This window comes from Pisolithus orientalis (genome assembly GCF_024613125.1).
Source record: "Pisolithus orientalis strain OTSU chromosome Unknown F5J12scaffold_22, whole genome shotgun sequence".
Lineage (NCBI taxonomy): Eukaryota > Fungi > Basidiomycota > Agaricomycetes > Boletales > Pisolithaceae > Pisolithus > Pisolithus orientalis.
In genome coordinates, this window is record NW_026260803.1 from 216,730 (window position 1) to 229,429 (window position 12,700).

Below are 12,700 nucleotides of genomic sequence, written 5' to 3' on the forward strand. Positions count from 1 at the left end.
CAAGAAAAAAAAATACAGCGGAGAGGAGAGATCAACAGCAGAGATGCCCTCTGCGCTTGCAAGCCAACTCGCCGCATCTGCGTCGCTCAACGCGTCCCTCCTCCAGGACCGCTCAAAGAAACGCCAAACCGAATCATATCTCTTCACTGGCCGTGATGCTGCAAGCCACGACGTCGATTCAGTGCACGCAATTGCAGCCAGTGCATTCTCGCACCTCTGCACACTTTCTCCCATTTTCCTTTCTCAGGCGGTCAAGTATGGCTCGGACGGGTCACCGATAACCGTCGACTTCGAACAAACCTTGTTCTCGGACGCCGCGAAGAACATGGATCGCACTCTACAGACCAAGGAGGTGACCACCAACCTAGACAGGACTATCAACGCATTTTTGGTCCTTCTTGGCCCATGGCTTATGGAAGCGCCGACTAGCAAAGTGTTGGAGTGGCTAGTCAGAAGATTCCGGTGAGACCATCTTTTACAATTTAAGGTGCATCGATGACGGTGGGTAGAATAAATGAGTTTAATGTCGACGCCGTCCTGGCGCTGTTCTTGCCTTATCACGAATCACCCCACTTTGTCAAGATGTTGTCGATATTGCACATTCCGTATGTCTTCATTTCTCTGGGTGTGGCGGAGCCATGTTCATGTGACCACAGACCAATATCATGTTTTTCCTTCCTACTCGCATTTAAATCTGCTGCTAAGCCGTTGTCAAGGAGTGCGCTGGTAAAAGAAATGGTCTCCAGTGTTGAGGTTGCACGTTTTACTGCAGAGCTTCTTCCGACGGCCGTCAAATGTAGGTCTACTTTATGTTCCTCGAGACGGTCCCGATGACCGTGTGTACAAAGGCTCCTACTCTCATCGCACGCTGCTGGCTTTCAATGCTGCAACGATGCACGACTACATCTCCAGTGTACCCAGATTAGATGATGGAATGCTCGCGTTCATCCTGCCTGCATCATTGACCCCGTTAGAGACAACACCCAGGGATGTGAACATAGTCGTAAGTCCTCCTGTCTATTACAACCCCATCAAACTCACTGTCTCGATATTGACGATGCAGCTCGGAAGCTTCGTCCTTCTTTGCGTCCTTTCTCAAAAAGTAAACCTGAAGCCAGCGGCCCTCATTGCAATCATTAGTATGATGGTCACACAAGTTTGCAAAGTGCAGGAAAAGAACGGGGTATCGACAACCCAATTTATCAAAGCTGCAATCGCAATATGTTCACCTCAGGATGAGCTTCCCGAATTTCCCCTTAGTGCCAGCTGGGGGTGTTTAAAGATGCCGTAAGCTTTGGCACCTCGTGCCAGCTTAGTGACATGTTCTGACTAGAGTCGGCTTACAGAGGTTTGAGCGATGAACTACCCAATGCGTTAAAGATAGCGGGAGCTGAGAAGTTTGTCGTTCCCTTACTCCGGTCGCTACAAAGCCGAGTACGTGTTTATCATCTTGCTTGTCTCGGCATTGGATTCTACAGGTGTCCCCTAGGTTGCATGAACCCCAGGTGTCTTCTTTGTTTTCTGCCGTGATAAATAGCACAGATGTCCCCGTGACAGTGACGAAGGCAATTGCTGCCTTGCTCGTCCGACTTGCTACGTCGGATGGGAATGCGGGTTCGACAGAAGCGATCGCTTCCGCTGCACGGTCGTTACTCGCTCTCGTACACCAACGTAACTTTGAACTGCTTCGCGGTGTCACTGAGGACGTTATCGCAGATTGTATTAGTCCCAGCGATGATAGTAAAAGCGACGCTCAAAAAGAGCGGAAGAAGCGCACCAACAATCTTTTGGCTTCGTTCTCACTCGTAAGGGCGCAAATGGTGTCCCCGCTATCTATGTGATAACGAATACATTTTTAGAGCCACCCCCTAGCGCAGTCAACTTAACGTCAATGAGGTCGTCGTCGCATCCGCAGACATGTCGAAAGACGTGCGAATCGATGCTGTACATAGGCTATATGCTATGTTGCGAGAAGCGCAAAGCGAAGGTGCTCTTTCTTCTTCGGATATGGCAAGTTATTCTCAAACCATGTAATTTTGCGGTCCTTGACACTACCCTTGCAGGCGTCCATTCAGTCTGCGTTACTCGGTCGGGTATATGATCCACACCATGGGGTGCTGCAAGCTCTCTATGCCTCGGCCGATCTATTTCTTTCTACAGTAACACTGTCCACAACCCCCCAAAAATTGCTGGACGCTATTGTCTCACAGCTTCTGCTAACTCCTGCTCGCAGTGTTCTCCATGCTCACACGGAGTTTTTGGCGGGTCCGTTTACAAAAGCATATCCGGAGGTGCTTGACTCGGTACAACAGGATGCGTTGTTCCCGTTCTTACTGGCGTCGAAGGCCAAGTTCAAGACATCTAGTGGAGTCTGGGGGGCGATTAGCAAGTCGGGAGGCTTCCAGACTGGGTGGCTAAAAGGTTGTGTTGATGTGTGGAATCGGCTCTCTTTACTGGACGAGGGATGCGAGAAAGAGGATACGGACGAATTTTCCGAAAAAATATGTGAAGTGAATGTCGGTGTTGTTGGGATAATTGCGAGCAAGTTTCGTTGTTTTTGCTGTGTTAAGTATCTCATACGTTGCTGCAGAGAATATTCTAGCTTCCAGTGATCTAGAAAAGGACACTGAACATCTGCTGTCCAAGCTAGAAGATACCATGCCACATGGGCGTGCGCTCGCATACTTGGTTTGCCGCGAGCTGTTGGTACGCAGTTCAGGCGATCGGCAAATCATCCTTGCTATTCGAATTTTGCGTGCTATGCGACTCAGTACGCTAGATGACATTGATGACGCGCTGAAAGAATCGAGCTTACAAGAGGTAACGTGCAGCAGTACAAGTCTGCGTGTGCGCAGTCGCTAACTTTCGCCGCCATCCCAGGCACAGGATGCGCACCAAATCACAGCGAAGGCTACCCTCAAGCCAGGAGGGCGTGGGACCATTCTAGCCTTGCAGGCTTCAATTTTGACTCTCTTTCCGGCTCTTTCTCTTCCGCAGAACTTTTCTGGTGGCTGGATGCTAGTGTTGCCATCTGTGAGTGGTCGCTCCATGGCGTTTTTACAATCCGACTGACGACACTTCTAGGACGTCTCCTCTGGCTTGGCCGGAGGTGACAACAGTCAACGATATGTCTTTCTCATGCATAGTCTATACGTCCTTGCATGCAGCTCTACGACTGAACCGACCTTGTTATCCGCGTTGTTGCTACGGACTTTGTTCCTCAACTTCAGAGAAAATTCTTTGGTGTTCTTGTTTGGGATACTCCTCTCCACTTGGCCCTCCACGGACAGGGTGCGGACACATGCTCTCCTCCACGTCCTTGCGTTCCTGCGTGGTCACATCAAAACTGGTGTGGACTTTCAGACTGTGCTTCCGTCACTGCTTGCTATCTTAATGGACCATCGTACCGATAAGCGGGATCGAGCACTGGTATTGGAGAGCATTTCTCTCCTGTCTTCTCCTGTCGAGAAAAAACATATCTACGGGGTGGACACTATATATGGACAAGCTTCTTGTGCGTCCAATTCAACTGTGTCCTTGCATCATGAAGAGCACTGATATTGGTCCGCGTTAGCTGAATTGCAGTGTCTGGATACGAAGGATCTAGCTACCTACGTCAAAGCGATGATCGAGTTCCGCGAACAGCTCGTCCAAGATGCCAACTTTATCAAGGTGTTTCATCATCGTCACTTGCAGGGATCTGGTTCAAAGTGCCTTTCGTTTTCACATATCTATCGCCCTAGCTGACATGTTTTCCTTAGATACAGACGTCGGGTTTCATGCTTCCTACTCTCGCATGTCGTCGCGCACCCATTCCCGTTCGCCCGTGTGGGGTTGTTGCAATCCATGGAGGATGTATCCGACAGCACGAAAGCTTTCATGCTTGTCCCTGCCGTGAAGTCGTTGACGCAAGATCCCACTACTGTCTCACAGATGTTCGGTCCACTGCTTGATGAATACACCTCGCTTGTCACGGCTGGTTTCCTGACAGTCACTCCAGCGAATTTAAGCGACGAAGAGGGCAACGAAACCTGGCCCGTGTTTATTGCAGTGTTGCGTAGTTTGTTCCGATCCAGTAAGTCCTCTGCTGCCGTTGTTTAGCTGCGCCTAAGTTGGAGTATTCTACAGATGCAAATACCATTGCGCGCAGCTGCTTTGCTGCGGCTTTGGAAAAGCGCCTATTTGCTAACCTCAGTCTGGAAAAACGTTCCGAGATATGTATTGAGCTTTTGCACGCAAGTGCGCAGGGTGGTGAAATCGTAAGCCATGTTTATCTGTGAGGTCGTGTGTTTCCTATTGACGAGCCGTAGTTTCTGACATCCAAGACTCTTGTTGGGAGGTTACTGCGAGACGCAGCCCTCATTATTCATTTGCTGACAGTCTTCCAACCCTCCCATGCTGAGGGCGGGGCCCCGGCTGGAAAACGGGCCAAATTAGACAAGTAATAGCTAACTTGAATGCACGTGAACCACTTGCTAACTTCTCATTATAGTCCGCCTGAGACTGCAGAATCCGATAAGTTGCAACCGTTGACGATTCTTGCGGAGGCGCTCGCAACGTCTGATATACCAGGCTCGATCGCCTTGATCTCTCACCTACTAGAGACCGTCAACAACGTTATCCGTTCCGATGTGTGGGGACCGTCTGATACGAACTACCTTTGTCAAATGTTGATGGCAGGGATCGAGAAGAGCGCAAGTAAACTTACGGTAGGGCGTCTTCGGACACTGGTCGTTATCTCTGAACACTTTCCCAGGAGCCACTTTCCCGCCCAATACGCTTAGAAATTCTAGTGGAGCTTATCAGAGGTTTGTCCAGTTTTCATATCGCTAGAGTATGCTGATCCTTGTCTACAGTCACCGACAATTCTCAGACGTTCCACGAAGCACTCTTGTTGATGGCCGACCTGGCCCGACTGGCTCCTAAATCTGTTCTCCACAATATCATGCCGATCTTTACGTTCATGGGATCCAATGTTTTCCACCGCGATGACTCCTACAGTTTAAAAGTCATTCAGAGTGTACGATGCCACGATTATATTTTGTCCATGACTCATTTGCTGTGCAGACCATCAACAGTATCGTCCCTGTTATGGTCTCGTCTTTGAAAGAGAAGTATTCAGTGGGATTGGAACTCTACGTTGGTGCTCGGGAGTTCCTTCGCATCTTCACTGATGCAGCTCATCATGTACCTCGTCACCGAAGACAAAGGTGCGTGAAGTCCATTATATCTGGCCACACCCTTATTTAGTTTTCCAGTTTCTTCCTACACCTCGCAGAGGTCCTTGGACCCGAAGAATTCCTTGCTCCTTTGTGCATGCTCTTAGTTGACAAGGTAACCAACCGGGTAGTCAGACAGGCCCTGGAGGAAGCACAGACGACGCTGGCCCTTCCAATAGCATTATTGCGCCATTTTTCTCGGCCATTGCAAATATATGTGAGTTTGTCTGATGACCCCGGTGTGGTTGGGTGTTCATCGTGTTCCAGGTTCTGTGCGAGGCGCTTCGGGAGTGCATACGGCTTATTTCGCGTCTAAACGCTCCAGAGGAAGAAAAAGCAACCTTCTTAGACTACATCAAGTAATGTTTAGCTAGCCCACTTATGGCTTGCCAAACTGACAGCCTTGACAGGGACGAGGAACATTCTGTGTCAGCTTCGTCTGTCTTGCAGCGTCGTGTGCAGGTTCTTCTTGTATTCTCAAGTACCGCTCTAGTACCGGGCAACCGCCGAGAACAGCATCAGCTGCTAGATGGCCATAGCACTGACGATCTTATAGCGCTTCTAATCGACCTAGCCACTCTCCAAGATGGCGAACTACCCACGATCACCTCTTCCCTCCAAGTGGCAATCACTCGAGTGACTAACGCTATTTCTGCTGCAGAATTTTTGTCCGCAGTAGCAGTAATACTGCGGTCCGCGGAACCAAAAGTGGGTGTAAATTGTTGGTTCATGATTCCTTCTCTTGATGTATCCCACAGGTGAACATTGGAGTTCTCGACGTTCTCGCCGCAAGAATCCCTCTTATCAACGAGCTGGTCCGTCAGGAACATAAGACCAAAATGATTGAAATTATCAACAATATCCACGAAATTATCAGCCACACACCGACCGGTCCACTTGCCGACGCTGCGCTAGGTGCTTTGAAGGCTATCGTATCCACCCACCAGGCTGGGGAGGTGGCCGCTTTACAGGTTACATTACCTCATATCATAAAGGTCGTCCGAGCAAAAACCTCCGTCTCTGCAGCTCTACCCGTCTTGCCTTGCTACATGTGTGTTGACCCTCTACTTGATGCATTATATATTGACATAGCTGCTGTCAGCCCCTGCCTTGGCCCTCGCATTATTCCGTATTTCAGAGAAATTGTAGAAGTATGTGTGTTGATCCTTCATGACGACCTACACGACAAAGACCGTACGTACCAGAAGTGCTGTGTTGCGCGTCATTGATTTGTTGATAGGATTTGCGTTAACTGGGGAGACAGCCCTTGCAACCCTACAGAGTCTCCTGACTACTCTTCCTACTTTCTATGGAACCCAGGAACTCAGCCAAGTTGTTAAACTATATGTCAACTGCAACTCGCGTACTGCGACTCCGAATAACCCACTTACTCCCCTTATCAAAGCTATTGCGAAACGGACTACACCGGGAGCTCTGATGCAGGTACTGTACGAATCATGGGCAGACCTTGGCAAAGAACAGACGAAGGTAGATTCATCTTCAGGTGTTAAAATCACTTATACTCACCATTACAATAGGAAGACGTTCACGGCCTCATTGGATACTTCACTGTATTTAAATGGTCTCTCAAGGCTGCACCAAGAGCCAACGTCCTCGAACATCTTCGCCAAATCTTTAAGGTCTTCCTGGAAGCCTTTGATGTTAGATTGTCATCTGGCGCTCAAGAGGTCAGCCGCCTGCCAAGCGTTTTACGGGTTAACTCACAGGATTATTAGGTGGAGAGTTATGCAACTTCTGCTTTTATTGAACTTGTCGTCAAGTTGAACGAAAACGCTTTCCGGCCGCTATTTCGTAAATTGCACGATTGGGCGTTCGTAGATAACACCGGTACGTAGTTAATAGTGGATGTTGTCATCAGCTCATATTCCATAGGCACAACCCAGCGGAAAACGACCTTTTGTCACATTTACATTGCGCTGCTCGAGTATTTCAAGGTACATCCTTGCACCTTTGTTCATGTTCATCGCTGACGAGGTCTTGTGCAGGCCCTGATGAATCCGTACATGGCTATGCTCATTCGGTCTCTGTCTGAAGCCCTCCAAACGTTTGGCACTCTTTCTGCGCCTTACTCGACGTCAGATGCAGCATTATGGTCCGGAATCATGTTGACTCTTCGTAAATCGTTTGAAAATGACGACGGCGGTGCGCATTCTCCTTCATGGCGTTTTCCCTTAACTTCCTAATCACCGTGCTATACCAGTCTTCTGGCGTGAAGACAAGGTCGCTGTTGTCTTGCCTCATCTGCTTTCGCAGCTGCCAATCTCAGTCAGTTTATCCTCAGCACATACTAGCGCAACTTCGGGCGAAAACCCTAAACACCTCTTGACTGCGTGCCTCGTCTCGCTGGTTTTTCTACTTCCTGCCAGTGCTGCAGATTTACTGAAACGACTTAACCTTTCTCTACTCATGCACACCCGTTCTGAGGATGCTCGGCAACGGATGTTGGCGCTTGAATGTGCGAGCGAGATATGGAAGGCGGAGGGCGGGAAGTTAATTGGTATGTACTCCTCTTGGAAGGATTTTGTGTTGCTGCCATGCCGACGTCCACCCTAGGGTTCCTCGCCGAGACTGCAACATTTATCAATGAATGTGCCGAAGACGAAAATGATAGCGTAGTACAAGAAGCTCACAAACTCAAAAACGCTGTAGAGAGTGTAGCTGGCAGCATCAGTGACTTATAGTCATGGACTAGTACGAGCTAGCTGACTACGAACGCACTACGCACTACAAGTATGTACGACGTTAAACAGACATGTGTCAAAATTGTGTCAAGAGCCGGATTTCCGGGGTACGTGGTGGCAAATTTGATTTGACAAGGCCGCCTTCACGAGTCATGTTGGTGCGAGTAGCCTCGCCCAATCGCGAAATCGCAAGACTGATTCACCACACCGTTTATCCCGCGTCACAACAAAGGTTTTGTCTCGCCTTCTGATCAAAACATGACCTCGTTTTCCCTCTTCACACTCACCGATTCCCTCTTTCGTACGACCACGCCAAATACGACTTGGTTCCATGGATGTCTTACAACCGACCGCAAATGTCCGTGTTCAATATCCTGCGAGCGTGGAATCTCAGCAAGGATGCAGCGCACGCATATATATTACACATGTTGAGTCCCACAAGGGGTCACGGAGAAGCTCGGTGTGGCAACTTGTCGACAAACGGGAAGGGTTCCCAGAGATTGTGGTTACGACGTAGTTGGCTCGAGAAACCCTAAGGGTGTGGCGATACATCGTTTAGATGGGAGCTCTAGCTGTTTGTGAAAAATAAAATGTTGCAGACCTGCAGTGGATGCGTCGTGTGAGTCCTGTCTCCACCGCGTCCCTACTGACACGTACCCCCCCTCTGAACTATCTCAAAATTGAACGTATCAATACGATGGTGGTAAGATCAGATCTCTTCCGTGTGTACCTTCAAGTTTCAAACCGGTCTTGACGTTGATGCGCTGCGAACGTCCAGCTGTATTGAGCAACGTGTCTACAGCATGTCGGCACTTGCTGCAACTTTAACCCTTTCTTGTTTCCACATCCACAACCTCAACCGTCGACAACTTTGAATCAAATATTGATTTCTCAATGGCTCGCAAGCAATCGAAGAAATATCATCTCTTTGGATCTACAAAGCTACCTGGCTCTGCATCTAACTTTGTCTCGGTAAGCAACTAATTTCCCTGCGGGTGATCATAGTCGGCGATCCACAAAGAAACAGCCGCAAGAGCCGCCTCAGACTCCCGCTCGCGACGTAGCCTCGATTTCCGGGACGTCGGGAAGTTTCTCCCGGAGGGCGCTCGCAAGTGTGAAGCACATCTGCCATCGGTCGAACCAAGGTTCCGTCACAGCAGAAACCGCTAATGCGGATGCCGTTGGGGGTGCGCATGCGCAATGAGAACAAAACCAAGTGGCTCTAACTCAGGATGTGTGTCGTCTGTCTTATCCCATTGTTGCGATGACCTTGAGTACTTGTGTTGGACAGACTCAAGGGCCAAACGACAACTCAGAAATAGGACCGGTACCGGCTACGCATGACAGGAATGCCGATACTATTGCCGTTCGGCGACAGCAAAGGTGCTGTTGAACCTGCCAATGGCGCTAGTGCCACACTCAGTCCGGTCTCGGTATTGGTCGGCAGTGAAGTCGACGCTGCTCAATAGGCCCTGGATGGCATGACGCCCATACCAGGGATGGGTCAGACGGCTACTGAACTCGTTACACAGGCTGATACTGCGGTTGCAAGTATCCCAAACTTCAGTAACACGTACCTCCAGCCTCTCAAGACCTTTAACTCCGTCGTTACTACTATCGCCCAGGTACGTGCATTGTCGTATGGTCATTCACGGGCTCTGATGTAAATGCGCAGGTTCACCCCTTTGCCCAGATTGCTCTGGGGATCTTAACCGCGGCTGCTTAGGTACGTTCACATCGTGGTGATACGCGCTGCTCACCTCACACCGCCCCCCACAGTCGCTTATCAATCAAGCTAACCTGGACAACGTGGTGTCCAACCTCCTTGATACAGTCAGAACAGTCTATGGATTTCTTCTAGCGGACGATACCATCCGAAATATCGATAGTATGAAGGCAACTCTAGGGAAAATTGCACAGGTGATAAGTGATGCAACCCAGTTTATCAAGAATTATTCGGAGACGAAGAGCTTCTGTATGTTGGTCCTACTTTTTGTTGAAAAGTTGATTGATTCAGCTGTTCTCAGGGCAGAGATTGGGAAAAAACATAGTGTCTGAGGCGCGGACCACGACTGATGGTTATATTAAGGTGCTGAACGACCTGATGCAACAGTACCGGGACCGTGCGGTCCGGGATATTCACACCAACGCACACCATGTGCATGAAGACCTGAACCCTGCGCGTGGAGAACTTGACCTCGTACGCGGAGATATGAGCCTCGAAGGGATGGCTCATGCAGGGGGTGCGGGGGTCGGTAAGACGAAGAGGTGCCTAGATGGTACCAGAACTGAGATCCTCACGGAGATCGTCGGCTGGATCAACAGCACAGATGAAAATTTCCCACGCATTCTCTGGCTGCACGGGCAGGCCGGCTGAGGGAAGTCTGCCATCGCGCACACCGTTGCCTTGTGGCTCAAGGATGCCGGTGGGTTCGGGTGTCGAGATAGGCAAGCCGAGCGTCGCGAGGAAAAGATATTTACCACCATTGCGCGTGATCTGGCGGACCGGGACCCTGCGTTTCGGCGAGCTTTGGCCGACGTGCTGGCGAAGGACCATTCGCTCAAGACTACCTCCGATGTCATGCTACAGTGGGAAAAGCTCATTTTGGAGCCGTTGTCGAAGATGTCGAGTCCTACGATTGGAAGCGTGGCCATGGTAATCGATGCGCTGGACGAGAGTGGCCTGGAAGGATCACGGAGACACATCTTGTCGGTGCTTGAGTCACAGGCGGGGGGATCTCCCCCACAATTTCCGTGTCTTCATAACATCCCGCCCCCTGCCTGATATCGAACGTGTGTTGAGAGGCTCTCCACATGTGAAGGCAATTTCCTTGGACGACGTTTCTACAGAATGGACACAACGCGATATCAGGTTAGATGTCTCCAAGCAACTTGGTCACCTTTCAGACATCAGAGAGCCTGAAGTCCGGAGGATTGTCCAGAAGGCGGACTGCCTATTTGAATGGGCTCGTCCGGCGTGCGACTACATCGAGCCGAACAGAGCAGGAGCAACCGTGAAGGAACGCTATGACGATGTAATCTCTTCAGTCCAAAGAGGGAAGAACACTCTTGGATTCGACTTACTCCGCAATCTTGGGTGCTATCCCACAATCTGGGAAAGCCATTGAACGGTACCGCTCTGTGATGCATCAGGTTGTGATGACCCTCGAACCTCTGCCTATGGCAACCTTGAATAAGATGCGTAAACACTTCCCAAACACGCAGGATCACTATGACATTATTCTCATCCTCGAGTTCATGTCCCCATTACTAGGTGGCATCGTTGACAGCCACTTTCCTGTCCGACCCCACCATGCATCCTTTTATGACTTCCTAACTGATCATTCACAGAGTGGGGCCTACTTCATTGACACTTCTTGTTCGTATAACCCTGCTGTTGCCACCTTGTGAATCCTTGGTGAAGAGCTTCAGTTCAACCTTTGTGGATTGGACAGCTCCTACTTGAGCAATGCAGAGGTTACTGATTTACTGCAGAGAATCAGGGAGAACATCTTGCACAGCAAGCATTTTACAATTTTCTTTGTACAAACATAGGGAAAAAAAATCTTTGAAAAGATACTTTGTTTTATCTCATGTTCTCTGCTGAAACATCTGGCAATAATGTTGAATTTTGAAAGGTGTTTCTGACAGAAAACATGACACAGTGGATTTCCAATGTTTTATTGGTGAAAAACAATTACCATGACCCACCACCAAAAACCAAAAACAATCATCAAAAAAATTATCAGTACTGTTTTCTACATGTTATGCAATACATTAATCAAATACTTTACCACAAAATAATTTAAACACACTGCTCATTGAAGAACATGTAATGTTACATAGAACATCAAAAGTAAATGATATATGTTTTGTATGTGATAATAATAAAAACATTTGGCCAAGTCTTTCAATGTTCACCTGAAAAAAAAACAGAACAGCAGTTCAATGTTTTCTCTAAAAACATGACATGCTAAACTACAATTTTTATGTACAAGCCCATGGTACTGAGAGCATAGCCAAATGTTCTAGGTCAAATTACAGTATCTTATCTCCCAGAAAACATGACAAATAAATAATGTATTAAAATATCCTGTTCTACCACAGAATAACTGTGAAGTAGGCATGTTATATGTAGAGGTGCTGTGAAGGTTCTGAGCTGTTTAGGTTCATTTGTGGGCGTGACTGCCTTGTGCACAGATCCAAGTTTGTCTCTCTTTGACATTGTTTCATAGGTGACAAGCTGACCACTCCCTTCCAGTGTGCTTGACTTGGTTTTCCAATCTTTCAGCATCTCTGCCCTAGCTGTGTCATCAGGCCTCTTGCTGCTCTGCTCTGCTGTGCACTTAGTCCCTCAGTAGCTTGTCAGCATCTGAGGTCTATCTACAGATTCCACAATTATATCCTAAAATAAAAGATGAAACACATAAAACAGTACAATGTATCACTGATAAAATGACTCATCTAGTTCTTCCAATGAGGACCATGGTGGGTCTGTCATGCACAAAATATCCTGTTTGACAGTTGTGGACAGACAAACATGACAATTTTACTCATTGAATTATTCCAATGTGGCACAACATTCCAGGGGTGTTACAAATGTATACTAGGCATATTTAGGACATAACAATGCAATCTGCATGAGCCAATTTTTGTTATACTAAGTTTTTGAAATTTTGACCCAAAAATGTGGCCAGCCCCCAAAAGAATTTGTAAAAATCCTGGAAAAAGTGGAATAAGTAGCATTAGCCTAGTACAGTATGATTGCAATGTCAGGGT

General features: G+C 48.4%; 1 protein-coding gene across 1 annotated transcript; it reads left to right on the forward strand.

The window, feature by feature from the left end:
* Nucleotides 1–43: 43 nt before the first annotated feature.
* On the forward strand, nucleotides 44–7,937 carry F5J12DRAFT_913945 (uncharacterized protein; the record flags this gene model as incomplete). Its single annotated transcript, XM_051749109.1, has 32 exons — nucleotides 44–462; nucleotides 510–605; nucleotides 657–796; nucleotides 849–1,003; nucleotides 1,064–1,287; nucleotides 1,347–1,434; nucleotides 1,506–1,805; nucleotides 1,873–1,944; nucleotides 2,064–2,520; nucleotides 2,591–2,820; nucleotides 2,881–3,033; nucleotides 3,085–3,514; nucleotides 3,575–3,710; nucleotides 3,762–4,075; nucleotides 4,129–4,259; nucleotides 4,311–4,441; nucleotides 4,493–4,709; nucleotides 4,757–4,808; nucleotides 4,857–5,020; nucleotides 5,068–5,210; nucleotides 5,259–5,436; nucleotides 5,487–5,578; nucleotides 5,630–5,927; nucleotides 5,978–6,270; nucleotides 6,322–6,413; nucleotides 6,460–6,707; nucleotides 6,758–6,907; nucleotides 6,956–7,067; nucleotides 7,113–7,174; nucleotides 7,226–7,382; nucleotides 7,441–7,737; nucleotides 7,794–7,937. 32 exons carry the CDS (start codon nucleotides 44–46, stop codon nucleotides 7,919–7,921), a joined length of 6,159 nt encoding a protein of 2,052 aa, XP_051598434.1. The 3' UTR covers nucleotides 7,922–7,937.
* Nucleotides 7,938–12,700: the final 4,763 nt, after the last annotated feature.